The sequence below is a fragment of the Gymnoscopelus braueri genome, assembly GCF_963280865.1.
Source record: "Gymnoscopelus braueri genome assembly, chromosome: 22".
Taxonomy (NCBI): domain Eukaryota; kingdom Metazoa; phylum Chordata; class Actinopteri; order Myctophiformes; family Myctophidae; genus Gymnoscopelus; species Gymnoscopelus braueri.
The window spans coordinates 8,556,555-8,578,806 of record NC_137624.1 but is presented as its reverse complement, the minus strand read 5'-3'; the positions used below and the strand labels follow the sequence as shown (position 1 = coordinate 8,578,806).

Here is a 22,252-nt window from a genome sequence, read left to right as displayed (position 1 = left end):
GTGTGTGTGTGTGTGTGTGTGTGTGTGTGTGTGTGTGTGTGTGTGTGTGTGTGTGTGTGTGTGTGTGTGTGTGTGTGTGTGTGTGTGTGTGCACGTGCATGTGTGCGTGCGTGCGTGTGTCCTTTTATGCCACTTTGTGTGTGCTGCAAGTTGAAGTGTGTCTGCTGATTGTGGCATCTGTGTTTGGGTGTGCCTGCTGCGCTCTCATATCTGACAATGGGTTTTGGACTTGTGCTCGAAGAGTATCATCTGTTTATGGCATGGTATTGTATGACAATACCACCACCACACAATTTTGTATCACCACAAAGAAATAATGTAAAACCAAATTCTTGTGCTAGTGTTGCCGAGTGTCTCAGACTCAGAGCCTGGAAAGCAAAAGCCTAATATCTCCCCCTTGGCCAAGAGGGATTCCCTAGTGGATAAGACGTTTGGCTTTAGTGTCCCTTCCTGCACGGGAGACAGGGGTTTGAATCTCAGGTGTTACATTACATTACATTACAGTCATTTGTACTGTACTGTACTGTACTGTACTGTACTGTACTGTACTGTACTGTACTGTACTGTACTGTACTGTACTGTACTGTACTGTCAGTAGCACACAGGTCAGGTCAGCTGAAACCAGGAGGTCACATTACAGGAGGTGACAGTATAGGAAGTCACAACACGGTGACAGGACAGGCAGTCACCTCCTTTTTTCCTTCTCGCAGTCCAGTAAACTCCTGTTGGGTAACATGTCTGTGTTGCTATGCAGGAATGGTATGCTTCGTTCTCATTAAGCTCCCAGGGACCTGCAACAGTGGACCAACAATTTTTCTTTTTTTAATGTGTGCTAAGTTGCAACAACCTCGTTGTGGAGCGATACACAGTAAAATCCTGCGTGATCATTTAATTCTGACCGTGTACAAGTGCATTTGGTTCCATTTGTATGACCTCAGAGTTAAATTAACTCAGAGTTTTACAGTGTAATGGCAGACCACACACGCTCTTCTCATAAGAAAACTGCAAGCACAGATGTTCTTCTTAGTTTCTAATTAACACCAAATAAGATGGGGGTTCAATTGAGAAACAAAAATGAATATCTGTGTCATTAATAAGGGAATGTTAATCTAAAGCCATGTCCCAAAATGCCCTCACACACCTGTTTTTGAGATGTAATTCCAAGTGAAGGGAAGGGTAATTATCCTTTTATTTCAGGCCCAAACTTCCCCCCAGACGTCTCAGGAACTCCTGATGTATAAGCGTAACAATTAATGCGGGAAATACCCAGAGTTAAACCGAGCATGGGAGACTGCGAAGGAAGGGAGGGGGGAGGTTGTTAAGGGGAGGAACGCAGAGAATGTGAACGTGAGAGAAAGGAGAGTAACTACAGCAGTGAAGGAGAACGAGAGAAGCAAGCCAGGTGTCCTGGAGAGGGGAGTCTTTTCTGGCTGTTTTTGTCCCTGCAGTGTGGAGTCTTCTCTGGCTGTTTGTCCCTGCAGTGTGGAGTCTTCTCTGGCTGTGTTTGTCCCTGCAGTGTGGAGTCTTCTCTGGCTGTTTGTCCCAGCAGTGTGGAGTCTTCTCTGGCTGTTTGTCCCTGCACTGTGGAGTACTTCCTTGGCTGTTTGTCCCTGCAATGTGGAGTCTTCTCTGGCTGTTTGTCCCTGCAGTGTGGAGTACTTCCTTGGCTGTTTTCCCCTGCCAAGAGGAGTCTTCCCTCCTTCTCTGGCTGTGTGTCTGTGCAAAGAGGAGTCTTTTCTGCCTGTGTCTCCCCTGGTCTTCTCTGGCTGTTTGTTCTTACAGTGTGGAGTCTTCTCTGGCTGTTTGTCTCTGCAAAGAGGAGTCTTCTTTGGCTGTGTGTCCCTACAATGTGTGGAGTCTTATCTGGCTATAGCCGTGTGTGTCCCTGGTATGCTGATTTTGAGACATAATCATGTAAATCACATTGCCAGGGATTACCACACTGCTACAGTCCTGGCTACTACCCCAAGACCTGGAGGAAACTGTTCGGGTGCACTGTGAAATAATCAGTGTTAACTCTAGGTGTACAAATGTACATGTAACCAATGGATCTGTGGTTATTTGTACGCTCTCTCAGCTGGATGCCTTTGACCTTTTCCTTTAAAAAAAAAAAGTACAGTAAAATGTTGTCCATGCGTGGATTACCAACTTTGAGTAGCAATTATGGGTCTGCTGTGAGATCAAATTTGCACTGCATCTCTGCATCCACACGTGCATGCGTACGTGCGATGTGTCCGAATACTGCATGCATTTGTTCACTGTTCACACATGCTTTAGGGCTGAAATGCAGATTTTTGCAATGTACAATGCAATATTCAAAGATATACATAATGCCACCATATAGATCTCTATATATATAAACTAAACTTCAATACTGTAGTTCCATTTGGAAATAATTGATCACTCTAGCAGTGGGGTGATTTCTTACTCTGTTTGACCTGTGAACACAGAATGTGTGTACCAAGAATTCCTTACTTCATTGTTATTCATCACATGGACCATTTTTATTCCAGATTATTCATGGGAAATGCGGATCTTGCCAGTGTTCATTTTCTTTTAGGAAGTAAAAATCATTATGTACGGTACATATGTGACTGACTGGCCCAATTACCCTATAGAAATGATTTTCAGTATCACTATTGAACATGTGTACATGATGTGGAAGTTGAAACGATATATTGTGCAGTCCCAATGTGCATGTCTTACTCTTTCTGATCAGGCGCAGAGCTTAGCTGACTGCTGAACAGGGTGTCTTTGCAATTTGTTCACAGTCACTAAGTTCTGCACTTGAAAAGAGATGAAGGGGAATCTGATCACAGGAACTGCAGATCATAGGGAAGTTCTTTCGAAATCAAGGCATTTCACTCCACCACTTTGGTTCACAGGGCAAAAGGTTTATATAGGTCAGGAATTTAACATGATGGGCTCATGGGCAGTGGTGGAAAAAGTACTCAATTGCTTTACTTAAGAAAAAGTACCAATAGTGCAATGTAGAAGTACTCCGTTACAAGTAAAAGTCCGTAATTAAAAATGTGCTTGAGTAAAAGTGCAAAAGTATTGGCATCAAAATGTACTTAAAGTACCAAAAGTAAAAGTACTAAAATATTTGAAAATAGCAGATCTACAAGCTCACAACGTGTCGCGATGCGACGCGTTGTGAGCTTGTAGATCGGCTATTTTCAAATAGCCTATGTATAAAATAAGGCTAAAGTAGTTAATGTATGTTTTATAATATAATAATTTATATCTGAAAAGTAACTAGCAACTAAAGTTTTCAAATAATTGTAGTGGAGTAAAAGTACAACATTTGCCTCTGAGATGTAGTGGAGCAGAAGTAAAAGTATAGACAATTGGAAATACTCCAGTAAAGTAAAAGTACCTCAAAATTGTACTTAAGTACAGTACTTGAGTAAATCTACTTAGTTACTTTACACCACTGCTCATGGGCTGGTTCCAGACAGGGCATAATTAAATCAATGCATGTTAAAAAAATGTAGCATGTGGTGTGGGTGATGGCTGACTTAAGCAGTCACACCTGACCTGGCCCGAGTCCAAACTACTTTGGACTCTGAGCTGGGTGTGACTGCACACCTGTTGTGCATCGATCGATGCACACAGGATAAATCAGCCATCAACCCCACACATTCGGAGAGCATGATGTCCATCTGCTCTGGCTCGTAACATCTTTCTCAACAATAAATGTGTTTGGACGTCTACTTGACTGTCTTTGTCCCTGTTCAGACGCCACTAGTGTAGCAAGACAATGCCAGCAGCCACCTCTGTGGACTGTGCTTTTCCTGGAGTTCCTCCCACACAGGGACACAGTCAAGTAGATGTCCAAACACATTCGTTGTGAGTCGACAAGCCAGAGCAGAAGGACATGCTGACATGTGTGTGGGATGACTGGGTCCAATTAGTTTGGACTAAGGCCAGGTGTGACCTTAGTCACACGACACGCACGCACGCACGCACGCACGCACGCACGCACGCACACACACACGCACACACACACACTCAAAGTTGGGTCCGGGTCCATAGCAAATACTTAGGCTATTAAAAAATAACTGATCTACAAACTCACAAAACATTTTGAAAAAATGTAAAAAATGTAAAAAATATAGAATAATTTGGGGGAGGGGCCCACACATTTTAAATCTTATCCTATGGGGGTTCCTTACACAAACTCTTTTCAGATTGGGGTCTGCTGCCAAATACTTTTATTTTATTTATTCATCTACCCGGACAATGCAACATTTTCAGTTTCAACGTAAATGAGCTAGAGTTAGCAAAGAGCTAATTTTCTTCTGTAGTCCCTGCAGCAGGTTGTTAAAATTAGTTATCTATAACGTTTTGGTCTGACATGAAAATGTTTGAGAATCACGGGCACGGCTCTAATCGACCATTATGACTATTTGTATTGTATCCAGATAGTCTATCATATCAAGGACTATGCTGCCTAATGCCTATATGAAAGCTGTTCTGAAGTATAGTCCATGTTCAATTCTTATTTTAGAGTCTTGAGCTGTGCTTCACATCTGTCTCTGAAAACAACAGCACAGTATGTTTGATAAAACAAAAACAAAACAAAAACCAACTACTTCTGAAATCAAGTAAAGCTACCTCAATTTGAGATGTTTCTGGTGTGAAGATAAATGTGTTTTGAAAAATATCAGATCTGAAGCTCACAATGCATCGCAATGCGACGTGTTGTGAGCTTTAGATCTGCTATTTTCACTACTTCTTAAATATTCTTTTTTTTATTTATGGAATTTCTTAGATGTTTTTCTTTAATTTATGGAATTATTTCGGAAACAATTTTGAAATAATAATACTTAAAGGAATAGTTCACCCAAAAAAAAAATCAATTTTCTATCAATTACACACCCCATGAAGCCTTGAATTCATGGCGATTTCTTTGTTTTTTACGTATTCCTGAGCCAATAATTTGATGACCGGGTGTATTTCCGGTAGGAGACTCAAAGAGACTCCTTTGAGTCTGAGTCTCCTACCGGATACATTAGCATCTTTCGGCCGGTAATCAAACTATTGGCTTAGGAATGCGACAAAAAAAAAAAAACTCCACGAATTCAATGCTTCATGGGGTGTGTAATTGATAGAAAATAAGTCATTTTTTGGGTGAACTACTCCTTTAAAAACAAAATGTAGGAATCAAAAAATAAAGTGATATTTACTTGTGACCCATAAAACTGAGTCCGACCCATTGTTTGGGAACCACCACTGCCATAGACAGCAGCAGCAGCAGCCAGATGATTACAAGCTGGCCTCCCTCCTGTGCCTTCTCAGCTGATTACAGTTCTGTCAACACACTGGCTCAGCTCAGCAGGCACAGGGGAACTGTCAACACGTTACGTTCATTGTTTGTAATACTCTGAGGAAGGCATGCAGCGTGACTGCCCACCGAAATGTTGGCTCTGTTTTGATTCTCTCTCGTTCACTAATAAAATAAGACTTTGGCACTGAAACTTCTAGTGTGCGGCTACTTTGATTGACCATGAATACCAGTTGCATCTGATTGCATAATAGTCTGTGTTTGCAAAAGATTGTGACTAAACAGTAAAATTGTTATTATTTACTCAATTTATTGACTTATTTTTCACTTCTCTCCATTGTCTATTGTCAACACTTATTTATGTTTCTTCTTTTGCACAACCTCTATGACTGGTATGATTTGTAACACTCTGAATTATTATTAATGATTAGCTTTTTCTGTCTGTCTTGTCTTCTGTCTGCAAAAGCACTGCTGGTGTTTATAAGCATAATTGCTTATAAACGTTTTTATCATTCCTACCTACATACAGTAGGTGTCCATGTACAATCTAGTTTCTGTGTCTATGTCTCCTGTATGTTTACATGTTATGTTTTCAGTTTTTTTGTTTTGTTTTTATGTAATTGCTTTGCTTTTACATGTGCAGCACTTTGGTCAACTAAGGTTGTGTGAAAGGTGCTCTATAAATAAAGTTTGATTTGATTTGATAAACAATTTGGTATTTTGTCTAAAATCTATAAATAAAGTTATAGGAAATGTGAATATGACTTCTCATGTTGATGTGTGTCTATGTCTAGTGCGTGGTGGCATGTGTCTTATGTGGCTGGCTATGTTTTTTTTATTGTATTGAACTACTGATGGTGTTGATGGACTGTGGAACTGGAGGACCCCCCCTTATTTTTGTTTTGTTTTGTTAAGGGTATGTCTATGTATTTTGTGGAACATTTTTAAAATCAATGAAAATATAAAAATAAAAACAAGTACCAGAGTTACAGAGGCATAAAGGTTCATTTGGTTCCAGTTGTACATATTTGGAGTTAAATAATACATAATGTAATTCTCAAAGTTACAAATATATAGCAGAGGATTGTATTGTGTTGCATCTGATTGCATCTCTGTGTTTGTGATTGTTATAATTATGTTATAATTGTTATAAATGACTGTCCAAGTGTGATGATATTGACTTATAATAATCACAGCCAAGTATAGTTTTTACACAGATTATTTTTTATGTGTTACTGTAAATTGGCAGTATATCATATCCAGGTAGCCAGTACTACTCAAATAATTAGTACATGTTTAATACAATTCATATAAAACATGAGAAGAGTTGTTACCATACCATACCACTCCTGTAGAGGGCAGCAATGCGCCTGGTACTCATTTGGTCTTCCCTACATGTGATGTGTGAGGAAGAAAATGGACCCGCAACAACTCCGTCCGCCAGTAAACCCCGAAGAAGAACATGGAACAACCTGACAAAAAGCCCTGGTTTGGACATCTGTCAACTCATTCATTCCCATCGACCACGAACAAAACGCTATAATAATATCCATGTATATTTGAGTAACTTATGTGATTTGACGGCATTCAGCGTTCTGAATCTTAAACAAAAACATGTTTAGCCACGAGACTTTCCAGAGGCAGATGCGTGCTGTTATGGAGGCGCTGGTAGAAGCAGCTGTGATGGAGATGAGGAGACTCCTGGACCAATGTTCAATATGCTCTTCATGTTCAGCTCTCCACAGCACGTGTGGGAAGAGCAGAGAAGAGGAAAACGACATGACTCTGCTAGAGGGAACTCAAGAGATGGCGGTATTTATTTAGTTATGGATGGGACAGTAGATGGGAACCTTTTTTGTATGTGGGCATTGTGGCATGGGGGACACTTAAATAAAGAACACTGGAGTGAAGGGCTGATATGGCTGGGTAATGAATGTGGTTGAGACCATATGTAGTGTAAAGTAACTTAAGTACATATACTCAAGCACTGTACTTAAGTACAATTTTGAGGTATTTGTACTTTAGTTTAGTATTTCCAATTTCCAATACTTTTACTTCTACTCCATTAAATCTCAGAGGTAAATATTGTACTTTTACTCCACTACAATTATTTGAAAACTTTAGTTACTAGTTACTTTGCAGATATAAATGATTATAATAAATAAAAAAAACATGAACCACTTTAGACCTATTTTATACCAAGGCTATTTGAAAACAGCGATCTACAAGTTCACAACGCGTCTCATCGTGACGCGTTGTGAGCTTGTAGATCTGCTATTTTCAAACATTTCAGTACTTTTACTTTTTGTACTTTAAGTACATTTTGATACCAATACTTTTGGACTTTTACTCAAGTACATTTTGAACACCAGGCTTTTACTTGTAACTGGGTACTTCTACATTAAGTTACTTTTACTTAAGTAAAACATTTGAGTACTTTTTACACCACTGGAGACCATAGATATAAATATATGGTTGAGACGACAAGACATTCATTAAAAATTTCTTCTGAATACATGTAGTGTCATGGCAAGATGAAGGGTGTCATGGAGTGTGCTAATTATTAAATATAAGTAAGTTATATCTCTAGAATTAGAACAATTATACAATAAAAGCAACGCCCCTGTACCCTCAGTTAACTTTTTTTTTTATTTGACAAAATGCCATCCACAACAATGAAACCTTTTGTCATGCAACATCTCCAGTCTCACTCTTTCTGGAGCTATGCTTTTATGTTTAAGCATCTCTGTCATTTGGCCCCATATCAGTAACTAACCACCCATGAGCGACGATATGTTGTCCAGTACTGTGGCCGACCATGTATTAATGTGGTAAGAAAGGTCACAATTCATGTAAAAACAAATATTCTACCCGAAATGAAAATCCTGTGATATCTATTCACCTCACCATCATCGTGGCAGTCAAAAACACTGCTAAAGTTTCTTTGTCCACTCCACACAAAGCTTCATATCGGCTCAAAACAGCTGAAATCAATGTGGTGACCAGGTTTTAGAGCAATTGCTTCCTTGAGGAACAACACAGTTATTATACTTACGTTCTGATAGGCTACCATTAAAAAATACTCTCTGCGATCTCTCTGATAAGTAGCTCATAATCCAACCAAGTGCCATGCTACTAAATCCATATTTTCTTAGTTTAGATATCATTGTGTCATGGTCTATGACATCAAATGCTGCGCAAAAATCAAGCAAGACAGTAACCATCAACCATCTCTTGATGTCCATTTGTGTCAGCCAGTCATCAGTTAACTGAGCTAGAGCAGTTGATTTGGAATGACCCTGGCTATAAGCATGCTGGGAACTAGTGATCAGTTTGTTATTGATCTTGAATTTGTTTAAAAACTACTTTTTCCATCAATTTACTCAGAACAGGAAGTATGCTTATTGGCCGACTGTTTGTACCAGTGAATAATTTTTTTTTAATCCTTAGGTAAAGGAATGACCTTTGCCCCCTTCCAAACCTTAGAACAAACTCCGTATGTTAGACACTTATTGAAGATGTGACAAATTGGATTAGATACATAGCATGACGCAATTCTAAACAGTTTGCTATCTAACATGTCAGTACCAGCAAGAAGAAAGAAAAAAAAAGTCCAGATTCTGCTGCTGAATCAGTCTTGAGAGATTAATGGAATTGTGACCTTATGGTGAACAAACGCAGACGCTGGCCAATACAAACGCAGCAGTAAACGGAGCCTATTTCTTTTTTGGCAATATTAGCACAAAAATGGATTCACTGCCTGGGATTATTTGTTTATTACTTATTTAATTTCATGATGCCCATTGATTGTACTAACTTGGTGTGCAAAGATTTCTCATCCTATCGGGTTATATAATATGTTTTTTCCAACAATAACTTTTCAGAGTCAATTTGCATCCCTCATGGAAACATTGGCAAAAGGTGCGCTGGAGAAAATGACACTGCTGACCATGTCTGGAGATGAGGGAACAATGGATGGAGACAACATCAACCGTAAGTGCTGTTGTCTAACACACCGTTTCCCAAACAGGGGGTCAGGACCCATGCTTTTTTGGTTTCCTACGTTAAAAAAATATATATTTATGATTAAAACATTTAAAAAAAGTTTAAACTAAAAAAATCATAACTTTTCATCACATTGACTGCCATAGACGCAGATCTGCGTTCTATTGAATTAATCCGTGGGCTGACAGAGTTGCGTTCTGCGTTCTATTGTTTAATTGTGGTTTAATAGACGATAGGTGCTGTTTTCTGTACATTCCGAGATCAGGTTCCCTTTCCACTTACTTCCGACTCACCCGGATGCAAAATCCAGTGGGTTCCGTTTCCGGTTTTAGCTTGAAAAATGAAATTTTTAGGCAAAATAGGGCAAAACACGTTTTTCACACGGTATAAAAAACGAGCGGAGAGCTCCGGTTGTATATTTCTTTACTCTGGACGACGAACAGTTATCGTCGTTGTGTATACCAACGATCTGAAACCCGATCATAAGGTAAGCTAAGCTAAGATGCCCTGCGGAAGCGGGGCGGAAATACGTCTACAGCCACCGGATATGACGTTTGCAGCCTATTTGGGAGGCGGAGAGAGAGAGAGAATGGAGACGTAGAGAGAAAACGTAACTCTTTGAGTGCTTCTCTATCTGTCGTGTGTGTTTATAAACACAGCCAGACAAAGATTTTAATGGATATAACAATCCTGTGACCGGTTGAAAAGGGTTATAAAACATAAATCACTGGGGTGAGTACATTATGAATAAACTCTGGCAGTCAATGTGTTGTTAAAAACAATTCCACCATTTTTCAACAGTATTTCATGAATAAAACCCCCAAATCAAATAATTGCCATGATGTTTTTGTTTGTGAAAATAGCAGATCTACAAGAAAATAGCAGATCCACAACACGGCACTTCGCGCCACGTTGTGAGCTTGAAGATCTGCTATTTTCATTAGTTCGGGTCCCGGGCAAACATCTAATTTCTTTTTTGGGTCTTGAGCTAAAAAGTTTGGGAACCACTGGTCTAACAAACCCTTGGAACAATTTAGGCATTTAGCAGATGCTCTCAGGTTAAGTGGTCATGTAAATAGAGTGCAAAGAAAACAATCAAGTGCTATAAAGTAAATATGATATTATTTATAGGCGTGATATCATAGAACAAAATGTGAAACTCTTAGGCTTATATGACCAACAGATTTTTGTATCCCATTTTTTTCACCCAGTGCCAATTGCTAAGCTATAATCCTGGCTGCTACTCTCCCTCTGCCAGCCTGGGGAGAGCCCCGAACTGAGCTCATGCTTCCTTCAACGCATGATGAGTTAGCAGACCGCTTCTTATCACCTGACAGGGGGGGGGTTTTCCCGGTAGGACGTAGCGTGTGGAAGGAACACGTTATTCCAACCAGTTCCTTTCCCCTCCATCAGGCTGACCAGGGGGAGGCAGTATAGAGTCCTGGATTACTGCATGTTTTTTGTGAGGGTACCTACCCTAGGGGACACAGGGAGAACATGCAAACTCCACACAGAAAGGCCCTTTCGCCAGTTATCTAAACATTTAACTTAGGCTTAACTTAAACCATTTAAAAAGCAAGTAATCAGTGGTACGGTGTGTCCAGCTCTCGTTTAACCACTTACAGTAAAGCGTACTGTATTGTATACTTAGTTGACCGGGGTACTCCACGGGTCTATACTTGGTCCCCTCCTTTTTCCCTCTACACCAAATCACATTGGCGAAAATAGACGATCTACAAGCTCAGAACTTGTCAGCTTGTGGCTATTTTCACTGAATGTTCGGCAATTTGTGCCGAATGTTCGTCTATTATGACATGCCCAGAATAGGGTGCTACAGTAGGGTTAACGTGGTTAAACGCTTTTTTATTTTTGTTTGTTTGTTTTTTACAGGTGAGGGTCCTGATGTCACGCGAGAAGAAGATGATGATTCTAAGCCTCGTCATTTTGTATTAGTAATACCTGTGTGGCCTGAACAGGGAGAAACACAAGAAGAAGATGCTGCTGCTGAATATCTAAACAGTGTTGCCTCCATCTGCACAACTGCAAAAGTGAAAGTATCCATGTCCGAAGATGTGTCTCGTCCTGCTCCAAAGAAAAGAGGTGGTGTCAAATACAAGACCTCAAGAAAGATGGTCAAGCTAAGAGCGGGAACAATGGATGGAGACAAAAAACGTAAGTACTGTAGGTAACCGGAAGGCTTGCCCCAAAACACACCCGCCCCCATTTTTTTCGCGGACCACTCGCCCACAGCGGTTCTTGTATTCTTGTATTTGTTTTACTGAGGTTAAGGTTAGGAATAAGATTAGGGTTAGGCATAGTTTTACTGAGGTTAAGATTAAGAATAAGGTTAGGTTTAGGCATAGTTTTACTGAGGTTACTTTTAGGAATAAGGTTAGGTTCAGGCATAGTTTTACTGAGGTTACGTTTAGGAATAAGGTTAGATTTAGGCATAGTTTTACTGATGTTACGTTTAGGAATACCTGGTGAGCGACCATTCCGAGGTCGACGGATTTGACCTGGGGTGAGAGTGTTTTGGGGCGAGCGTTCTTGTATTCGTACTGTAGTGTAGGCTAACAGAACAATTTAGGTATTTAGCAGATACTCGACTTACAAAGGGCAAGATCAGAGTAAAAGAGCTGAACCCTCAGTTCAGTTCAGTTGTGATCCGGTTTAGAAAAAAGGAAAAAAATAATTGTGATTCCGGTGGTTGGTCCCGGTTGGCGTCGCATTGTTTTTGTCCCCACATAAAGCGAATCAATCAGTTTAGTCTCGATAGTTGCGCTACGAGTTAGAATAAAAGATGGACATACCAAACCATTATTATACCAAAAGAAACAACACGATTAAACCAAAGTAAACACATTACGCCGCACGGCGCGTTGTTTCCGGTCGTTGGTTCCGGTCACGTGATGATGTAGTTATTAGATAGATGATTTATTTCCACTCCGACCGGATCAGAAACCCGAAAAGGGTATTGAGCCCAGGCTACATGAACCCTAGTTAACCAACAACAGGGTAAATTGTCAATAGAATAGTGCAACATACTGTAACTAGCGAGTATCAAACAATGCTGTAAGGTAACGGGTCTATTCTGTTTGGAATGGAGTTGTGTCATTGTGTTCACTTTTAAGTGACAGAATAAAGTCACATTTTGTTGTGGTTTCTTTACAGAATCACTTGTCAAAGGCTCTTGTCGGAAGAGAAAGAAAACGGAGTTAGAATTGGAAATAAAAAGAACAAAATTAGACGGCAACCAAGGTGAGTCAAGGCTGCAGCATATTACAAATGACGCAACACTGTTTTTGACTTGGGCAGGGCTTCCAGAACCTAAGAAAGTTCAGTGGCAATGAAAGTGTTTTGCTGAAGCTCCAGCGCTCCACTCTGGGTTCTGAACATTAGACCTGCCCACTGTACATACTGCTGAAATGATGAAGTGTGTGCTATCTCTCCATTAATTCATTGCCATCTGGTTGTGTTTGTAGTCACTCAGAGGGATTATAGAGGGTTGTACCTCCTAACCTCCTCAGACAACCTTTCTCAGAAAACTTGATAGGACAGTTATAGGCTGACAGGAAATGGGGAGTGACACGCAGCAAAGGTCGTCGTGATCGGGACTCGAACCCGCGACACGCTGTCAGGAGCCACTACACTGAGCCTAGGTGCCCGGACCACTACCCCAGCTTATTCACATTTAAAAGCGCTCTTCTTTTAATTTTTTTTATTTTTACAGGTGAGGGACCTGATGTCGCACAAGAAAATGATGATGATGCTGGTTCCCAGCCTTCAGCTGATAAACATGAACTTCAGGTCGCACAGGTAGAACCCGCCTCAGAATTGAGTGACGAGGAGAACGTCATGGACACTGACTTCACCGGCCAAGAATTAACTGCAAACACTGAAAAGAGCAAGGAGAAAATAGAGCCAATTAAGTGTCCCTCTTGTGAAAAAACCTTTGCTCGAAAGTGTTTCTTTGTCAGACACTTTTTGACTCACTCTAAACCCCACTTGTGTTCTCAGTGTGGCAAACGTTTCGCAACCAACGCGATTCTGGTCGCACATTCGCGGAAACACACGGGAGAAAAACTGTTCAGATGCTCTGAATGTGGGACAGGGTTTGCCTATAAAAGTACATTTAACAGACACATGCATCAGCACGAATGCAAGAAAACTCAATTGTGCACTCGCACATGCCCATTTTGTGAGGCTGAGTTTTCAGGGAAAGTTGAATTTCAGCGGCATAAGTGTTCAGCGTTGGAGAAGACGTTCCTCTGTTCTCTTTGCCCCATGACCTTTGAGTGTAGACAAAGCCTGGCTGATCACGAGAATCTCCATTCAGGAGAAAGAGATTATGTTTGCGAAGTGTGTGGTGAACGTTTCTTCTCCTCCTCATCGTTGTCCACACACAGGGTAACTCACATTCAGCAGGATCACCTGAGCAAGCGCACAGAAAAGAAGCTGTTTACTTGTGATGTATGTGGCAAAGTCTGTAGTCATCAAAGTGCTCTCAATCACCACATGCTTACCCACACTGGGGAGAGGCCTTATGCTTGTGAGACTTGTGGCAAAAGGTGTGCTCACACGAGTGCACTTCAGAACCATCTGAGAATCCACACCGGACAGAAGCCAGGCCAACACCTGGTTTGTGACGTGTGCGGCAAATCCTTCAAAAACACGAGAAGTCTCAAAATGCACCACAGGACGCACACGGGTGAGAAACAGTATGGCTGCAACATTTGCGGTCGAAGGTTCACTCAGGCTAGCACCCTGAGGAGTCATAGTTTTCTCCATACAGGAGAATGGCCGTATCAGTGTCCCATTTGTGGTAAGCATTATCTCCAGCGTGGTGAATTCAAGAAACACCAAAAGGTTCACCTCCCTCCACAGTCAGACAAATTATAGAAGTATAGCATATAAATGTGTTAGATTTCACCTTCATTAGGCTGTAAAACAGGGTCATGAAAATAAGATCTGGCATAGATATAATAGTACACATGGATGGATGACATAAAGAATACAGATTTTACCACTGCTTGTTAGGCACTCCACCTACACTGGAGAGGTTATTTGTGAAAATTACATTTTCAAACATGTATATTTGGTACAATGGTAAATGGTCACTCACTGTAGCTGCTTTTAAGCTACACTGGGAGCTGTTAATTCCCCTCAAAATAAAACAGTTTGACTTTGTTTTTTGAAGCCAGGTAATTTTTTCTCTACCAATAAAGTCAACCTGTCTGAATGAGTCATCAACTATTATATGCAAAATATTCACAAATGCATATTATTTATTTTGACTTTATTTGACTCTTTTATGTGTCACACTCCTTTACTCTCTCAGATCTGTACAGAGTTTAAAGCATTTGGTGGCGATTCCATTTCAATTCATCCACCAGAGATAATTCCCATTTTGTGCACACACTGTCTCAAAGACAGGGAGATACAAGTAAAGTCACAATCACAGAAGTGCCCTTATAAGTAATGTGATGGACGATTGCAATTCTGAACATGCTTTAATTACTAGCATAAAAATTCGAATAACTTTACCAAAATAGATTGTTTCATGATTTGGCTGATTATCTTTAATTTAATGTGATTGTTTCAGTTAATGGACCCGTACTGGTCCAATTGGTTACATTTGTACACTTGCATAGTTACAAATAGATAAAATAACAGAGGATTTGACTGTGTTGCGTCTGATTGCCTAGTCCTCTGTTTGAAAACAAAGTTGTACTGAATGTTATAAATAAATGTCCATTGATGATATTGACTAATAAAGGTCTGACATATCACAGTACAGTATGAGTTTTTACCCCTTGATTTTGGACTTGTAGTACATTGGTTGTACAGTATATAATATTCAGGTCCTACTACTACAAGGAGTCCATGTTTATACAATTCATATAAAATATCTGAGAAGGTTTCTGCATTTAGTCCCTAGTAGATACAGAAAAATGGAATGCACTCCCTAAACAAATCAGAGACGCCCCCTCACTCCCTTCCCTCAAAACCGCCCTGAAAACCCACCCATTCAGAATTGCTTTTCCAACTTCAGAGTCCCATACCCAACCGATGAAGGTGCGACCAGATCCCCATCTAACCGAAATAGAATGATGCTCATTGTGAAATCAATATCAAACATTTCCTGACTGAGTTGATCATTGCACTGTAAGTTTACCCATTTAGCAGATGGCCCAAACTGATAAGGAACCATTTCCAGAGTAGACATTTTGATTTGACAGCTTTGATGTGAGATGGGAGTGGGTTCCAAAGGGAGGGGGCTGCAACTGAAAAAGCCCTGTCACCCCAGGTGTGTTTTTTTCTTTTTTTTCGGGAAGTCCAGGAGGTTGGCATCACCAGACCTGAGGGAGCGGGACGTTGGAGGAGGTCAGAGAGGTAGCAGGGAGCCTGGTTATTGAGGGCCTTAAAGGTGGTGATGAGTATTTTGAAATCTATTCTGTGTTTTACTGGGAGCCAGTGAAGGCCGTGGGGGACTGGGGTGATGTGGTGTAGTAGGAGGTGGGCAGCAGAGTTTTACACATATTGAAGTTTCTTGAGAACTTAAGAGGTGACACCGTAAAGGAGGCTACTGCAGTAGTGGAGTCTGGATATGATGAAGGCACCCAGACAGAAGGCATATCGTCTTCGCATTTAGCCCAGACCACAGCGATGTCGGCTATCGGGGAGTTGGTTATCCAGGCCTTTATCCAGTAATGGTGTACGTGCGGCTGGTGGGGTTGGCTGGAGGGGTTGGCTCTCGTCTCCATGATGCCAGGGTCGCTGCCGTGGTTGGGCTCCGTCAGCCCAAAGCAGCCCAGGATCTCACCACGGGCCAGCCTGTGGAGGTATTTCTCCTTCTGCTCCTCGGTGCCGTAGGCGATGATGGGGTGCATGACCAGGGAGGACTGGACACTCATCACAGAGCGGTAGCCACTGTCCACTCTCTCCACCTCTCTGGCAATCAAGCCGTAAGCCACGTAACTGGTCCCAGCACAGCCATAGCCTCTGATGGTTGGACCCAGGCCGCCAAGCTCTCCCATCTCTGACATGATCTCCCTGTGGAACACTTAGTTTCTGTTGGCCAGCAGGATGCAGGGCATGAGTTTCTCCTGGCAGTAGTTGCGGAAAGTGTCTCTGATCATGATTTCCTCCTCTGTCAGCTGACGATCTAGCTGCAGGGCATCGGGGCAGTTGAACTGCACCTTGGGCACATACCACAAAATGTCCATTAGGTGGCACCATATCAAAGACAAGTCATGACACTGAGCACAACACAGCACCTGGACACAATCTGTTGATGGTAACAGTGACAAAGCCCATATTCAATTTAGGCATTTCAATCTGTTCTAATTAAAGTCCCTGTCCATATGCCCCATGGTGTGATTTAAATGCTCAGAAAAATCATCTCTGTTCAATAAATGTACATGTCAATTTACATTTTCTTCCCCCAAAAATGTCCTCAAAGAAGATTTACAGAACCTTTTTCTTTTCACTATCTTTGCTCTCATTGCCATACCTTTTTTTCTTGTAAATCACAATGCTTTGCTAGAGCTCTTGCTTCTGGGCAGTAATACCAGTGATAACAAACGTTTCACCTGTGGCATAAAGGATGTCATATGTAAGAAACCCAGGTTTCAATGCTGGAAATATATATAGGTGTCTGTGAATTCCTGTGGGTTGGGATTCCAGTCACAGCAATCAACAGTCACTGACTAGTAACACCAGTGATTGCAATTGAAAATCACTGACCACCAGCCACACCCTAGTAGTTTTACTTAAGTAGCCTACAATTTTGAGGTAATTCACTTTGCTTGAGCATTTCCATCTTACTTCTAATCCACTGTATCTCAGAATACTTTTTTACTCCACTACTATCATTTGACAGCTTTAGCTACTAGTTACTTTGCAGATATAGATTAATACTCTCTGCTGTACTTGTCTGCCTAGTCTATTTTATTGTCTATTGTAAGTAATAATAATAAAAAGCCATGCTGCCTAATCATCTAATGTGATTAATTTAATGAAACAATTGTCAACAATACAGTATGTCACTGTTATAACCAATTTCCTCATCATATTTCATAGCTTTTGTTAGGGGCCGTGTCCACTGAGGCTCTTCTTCTGGGCTGAAAACGCTAAAGCACTCGAAAAACGCTTCCAAACGCCCGAGTTAAACATATTTCAGCTCATACTTCAAGCTGATAAAAATGCCAGATGAAAATGCCACATATGGTTCAACATTTTAATCTCAAATTAGAGTCAGCTCTCGACATAGTGGCTCCTATGAAAACTAAAAAGAAACTTAACTCTAGAGTAACACCCTGGATCGACGAACACATGCGCTCACTCAAGAAAGAATGTCGTAAAGCTGAGCGAATTTGGAGAAAAAACAAACTCACTGTCCACCTAGAGATCTTTAAGAAGTCAACAGTGGCCTATAACAAAGCACTGCGCTTGGCAAGGCAGGCATATTTTTCACGCATTATCAATGACAACAAGCAAAATGAGTCTTATTCTCTACCATTGAACATCTCTTAAACCCCCCCCAGGCTTACAAGGAGTCGCTCCCTGCTTCTAAAGCTAAGTGTGATGAGTTCGCATCCTTTTTTGAAAACAAATTTTCTAGCATTCGAGCTGGTATTATGAATGCTGCTGCTAGCACTGCAAATGCGGCAAATGGTGCATGGTGCAAAAATGTAGATCCCTCCAGAGGAAGCCTAATATCATTCTGCGCAATTAATGAAGAGGAACTCCGTAAAACTATATCACAGATGACATCATCATCTTGCTCACTGGATGTAGTACCCACCCCGTTTCTCAAAGAGGTTTTAGAGATATTGGAGATATCCTAAGAATTGTAAACAGCTCTCTACTTTCAGGCGTCTTTCCAGACTCACTGAAAACGGCTGTAGTCAGGCCGCTACTCAAGAAACACAACCTTGATCCATTGGTGCTGGGTCATTATAGACCAATCTCAAATCTGCCATTTTTGGGCAAGGTCTTAGAAAAAACTATCTTTCATCAACTGGATGTGTTCCTACAGAACAATAAGGTTCATAACAAATTCCAATCTGGCTTCAGGAAAGGTCATAGTACAGAAACAGCACTTGTAAAAGTAATTAATGATCTTAGGGTGTCCGCTGACGACAAAAATGTATCTGTTCTCCTACTCCTTGACTTAACCGCTGCTTTTGATACGATTGATCACACAATTCTACTACAGCGTTTGGAGTACTGGATTGGTTTGTCAGGCACAGCCTTGTCTTGGTTTCACTCTTACCTAACAGGCAGAAGCTATTTTGTCAGTCTAGCTAACTTTGACTCAGACAAACACAACATCTGTTCTGGTATTCCACAGGGCTCAATTCTGGGTCCCTTATTGTTCTCCCTGTATATACTACCGCTGGGAGAACTCATCGCCGATCACGGAGTGAACTTCCATTTCTATGCTGATGATACCCAGCTGTATCTTTCAGTAGCTCCAGACGACCCCTGCGCTCTAGACCCATTGTTGACCTGTCTGTCCAGTATAAAATGCTGGATGAGTGAGAACTTTCTTAAGCTAAATGAGGATAAAACAGAAGTTCTCATAATTGGTTCCAGTGAGCAGAGAGAATCAATAACAAGTAGACTTGGTAACCTGGCTGTAGAAAGTAACACCACAGTAAAGAACCTGGGGGTGATTATCGATTCTGAATTGAATTTCAATACACACATTAATCATGTCACCAAGATTGCTTTCTTTCATCTTAGAAATATTGCGCGAATTAGAGACTATCTGTCGTTAGACGATGCAAAAACGCTGATCCACGCTTTTGTTTTCTCTCGGCTTGATTACTGCAACGCACTCTACTCTGGCCTGCCAAAGAAAACAACTGACAGATTACAACTTGTTCAAAATGCGGCAGCCAGAATTTTAACTAAAACCAGGATGAGAGAACATATCACTCCAGTTCTAGCTTCACTACACTGGCTCCCGGTTGTTTTTAGGATTGATTTTAAAATTCTTTTATTAGTTTATAAAGCTCTAAATGGTCTGGCACCCTCCTACCTCTCTGACTGCCTAGAGAGATATGTTCCAAACCGGGCCCTCAGGTCTTCAAGTGCTGACCTGCTCGAGGTGCCTACAATGACATATAAAAAATACGGTGACGCAGCATTCTGCTTTTACGGACCGACAGTGTGGAATAAACTCCCATTACACTTAAGACAGGCAGCCTCTGTCGATAGCTTTAAAGCACAGCTCAAGACCTATTACTTCACTCTTGCTTTTAGCTGATTCTTTGGTTGATTTTTAATTCCTCACTGTATTCCCTATTTGAATGTTGTTCTATGCCTTTGCTTTTGCCTTTGCTTTTATTTTATTTTATTTTATTTTATTTTTGTTTGCTTTATTGTTAAATTGGTTCTAACTGTAATTGTATTCTTGCTATGTAAAGCACTTTGAGCTGCATTTCATGTCATGAAAGGTGCTATACAAATAAAGTTTATTATTATTATTATTATTATATGAACGTGCCAGCGCAAAATGAATGCTCAGTGCCATGCTGCTGGTGTTTCCAAAAATACGGCGCTCCTGTTGTAAACAATTGAAAACATATGCTGTGCTCAGGAAATAAATATTAGGTTGACACGGCCCCTGATTACTTTTGGTGAAATGAGTTGTCATAGTGCCTTTTGTTACAGTACCTGAGAATTCAAATGTAAATCAAAATTATATTTTTTCAAACCTTCTTCAAACGGCGCGGCACACCTCAGCAGTAGCCCCGGCCCAAAATTGGGACGTTTGCCAGGGTTGATATACACTGGATTAAAGTACTTTATTTAGAAAGACTAGGAAAAAGTACATGGAAGTACAGTTAACAATACAAGGTCCTCTAAACTGGATCGCCCATAAAAGCACAACGGCTTATTTCAAATGAGATCCCCATTTCAAATGATATGATGGGTCAATTTCAAACAGTTAATGGTTTGTGAAATGCAATAACGTCTTATCTTTGAAAGCATCTAATGATATTATTGTACAGTATAAGTCAGGGGTCTTCAATATTTTTCAGGCCAAGGACCCCTAAGGGAGAGATGTAGCAGTGACCCCCACTACATGTTATAAATTGTGTTGCAGATTAAACTTTTGAATAGATTTCATAGATAGCTTCATAGACTTGTGTTGGATTCATAGGGTTATATATATATATATATATATATATATATATATATATATATATATATATATATATATATATATATATATATATATATATATATATATATATATATATATATATATATATATATATATATATATATATATATATATATAGTGTAATACATAATAGTAATGTTCCCCCCTGTAGTAGCCAGGTCGTAACCCCGGGCACTGCATGTCACCCCTCTCTCTCCTCCAGTGGTTTGCAAGATTAGCACTGGACACACACACACACACACACACACACACACACACACACACACACACACACACACACACACACACACACAGACACAGACACAGACACACGCACACGCACACGCACACGCACACACACACACACACACACACACACACACACACACACACACACACACACACACATATAATAATGTTACACATATGGAGTTGGCCACCTCGTCCTCGCCAAAGACTCCTGGGAACCCATGTCCCGTCCCCCCAATCCATTATTTTCAATAAAATCTTTAACCTTCCATAATGGTGTGTTTCTTAGATTAGTGAAACATACTATATATATGGATATGTATATATATGTATATGTGCTATAGTTTCACTTACTTCCTAATTAGTGTTTCAAAACATTGCCTTCTGTAATATACAGTTAATAAAGGTGTATCTACTTACCGGTAGTTGTATTATTTGACTTTAAATCTTCTGAGAAACTGAATTACTTGCTCATGGTATAATATTAATCAATTAAGATTTAAAAAATGCTGTCTGCTAGTCTACGCCCGTGGTTCTCAACCTTTTTAGGCCGCGACCCCCCAAAATAATAATCATATTTTAACTGGGGACCCCCCTAAATAATCATATTACAACTGGGGACTCCCCACCCTGATACCCACTTGGAATGTAGGAGTTGGGGCATTTTGACTCGGTGCCACAGAATCAGAATCAGAATCAGTTTTATTGTCACATCACAGGTTTACAAGGTAAAAAAGTGGGTGAAATTCTTTTTTGTACATCGTTCCCATCGCAACGTTAGTTTCCATAGAAAGAAGAGGGGGGGGGGAGAAGAAGAGGGTGGGGGGCAGGTGGGAAGGAGATCAAAAACAAGAGAGCAACAGAAGGCCAGACAAGTTATCTACATATTTACAAATTACCTTGAGATAATAAAAACTAAAAAACTAAACTAAGGTGCCTGAGCGTAGCAGCAATGTATTGTACTGTGCATGTTATACTTATACTGTGCATGATAGACAAAGGACGTTAAGGTGCTTAGAGGAAAAGGAGCACAATAAAAAGACCCAAAAAAAGTCAGTGCGTTATACAAGGGATTAAGGTGCAAAAGGTCAGTGCGTGTCCACCTAGAGTGGACTGACCCTAGTATAATCCGCATGTAGCTCCATGAGGGAGTGCAACAAAAAGTCATTTGTACCTGGTGTAGTCCACAGGTGTGTCCGAGGGGGGGCTAAAGTCCAAGTCATTGTCCCTGGTATAATCCACAGGTGTGTTCAGGAAGAGCCAGAAAAGTCTGCGCCGCCTGCTGTCAGGTACATATTGATACATATTACATTACATATTACAGATACATATTGTTTTGATTGATTGAATACTTTATTAAGAAGTTTGCAGAAAAAAGCACTTGAAAGTACAGTTCAAATACAAGGTCAAATAGGATTAAAAAAGCCAATGGCTGTTTCAATTGGGGTCCTTTGTACTCAATTCGTGACATTAGAACCAAATCGAATCAGGGAAATGCCCCCCCCCTACCATCCGTCCTTTACTTGCAC

The 22,252-nt window shown here is 40.6% G+C and overlaps 1 protein-coding gene across 3 annotated transcripts; it reads left to right on the top strand.

Annotated features, from left to right (window-relative positions):
* Positions 1-6,780: 6,780 nt before the first annotated feature.
* Positions 6,781-15,013, top strand: LOC308078384 (uncharacterized protein). 3 transcript variants are annotated; one of them, XM_080419526.1, is made up of 5 exons: positions 6,781-7,102; positions 9,175-9,283; positions 11,186-11,467; positions 12,467-12,553; positions 13,026-15,013. In XM_080419526.1, the coding sequence occupies exons 1-5, from the start codon at positions 6,905-6,907 to the stop codon at positions 14,192-14,194; spliced, it is 1,845 nt and encodes a 614-aa protein (XP_080275652.1). In that variant the 5' UTR covers positions 6,781-6,904; the 3' UTR covers positions 14,195-15,013. The 3 variants fall into 3 exon arrangements, with proteins under 3 accessions (XP_080275652.1, XP_080275654.1, XP_080275653.1); XM_080419528.1 differs by lacking the exon at positions 12,467-12,553; XM_080419527.1 differs by lacking the exon at positions 12,467-12,553 and having other exon boundaries at positions 11,186-11,476.
* The last annotated feature ends 7,239 nt before the right edge of the window (positions 15,014-22,252 follow it).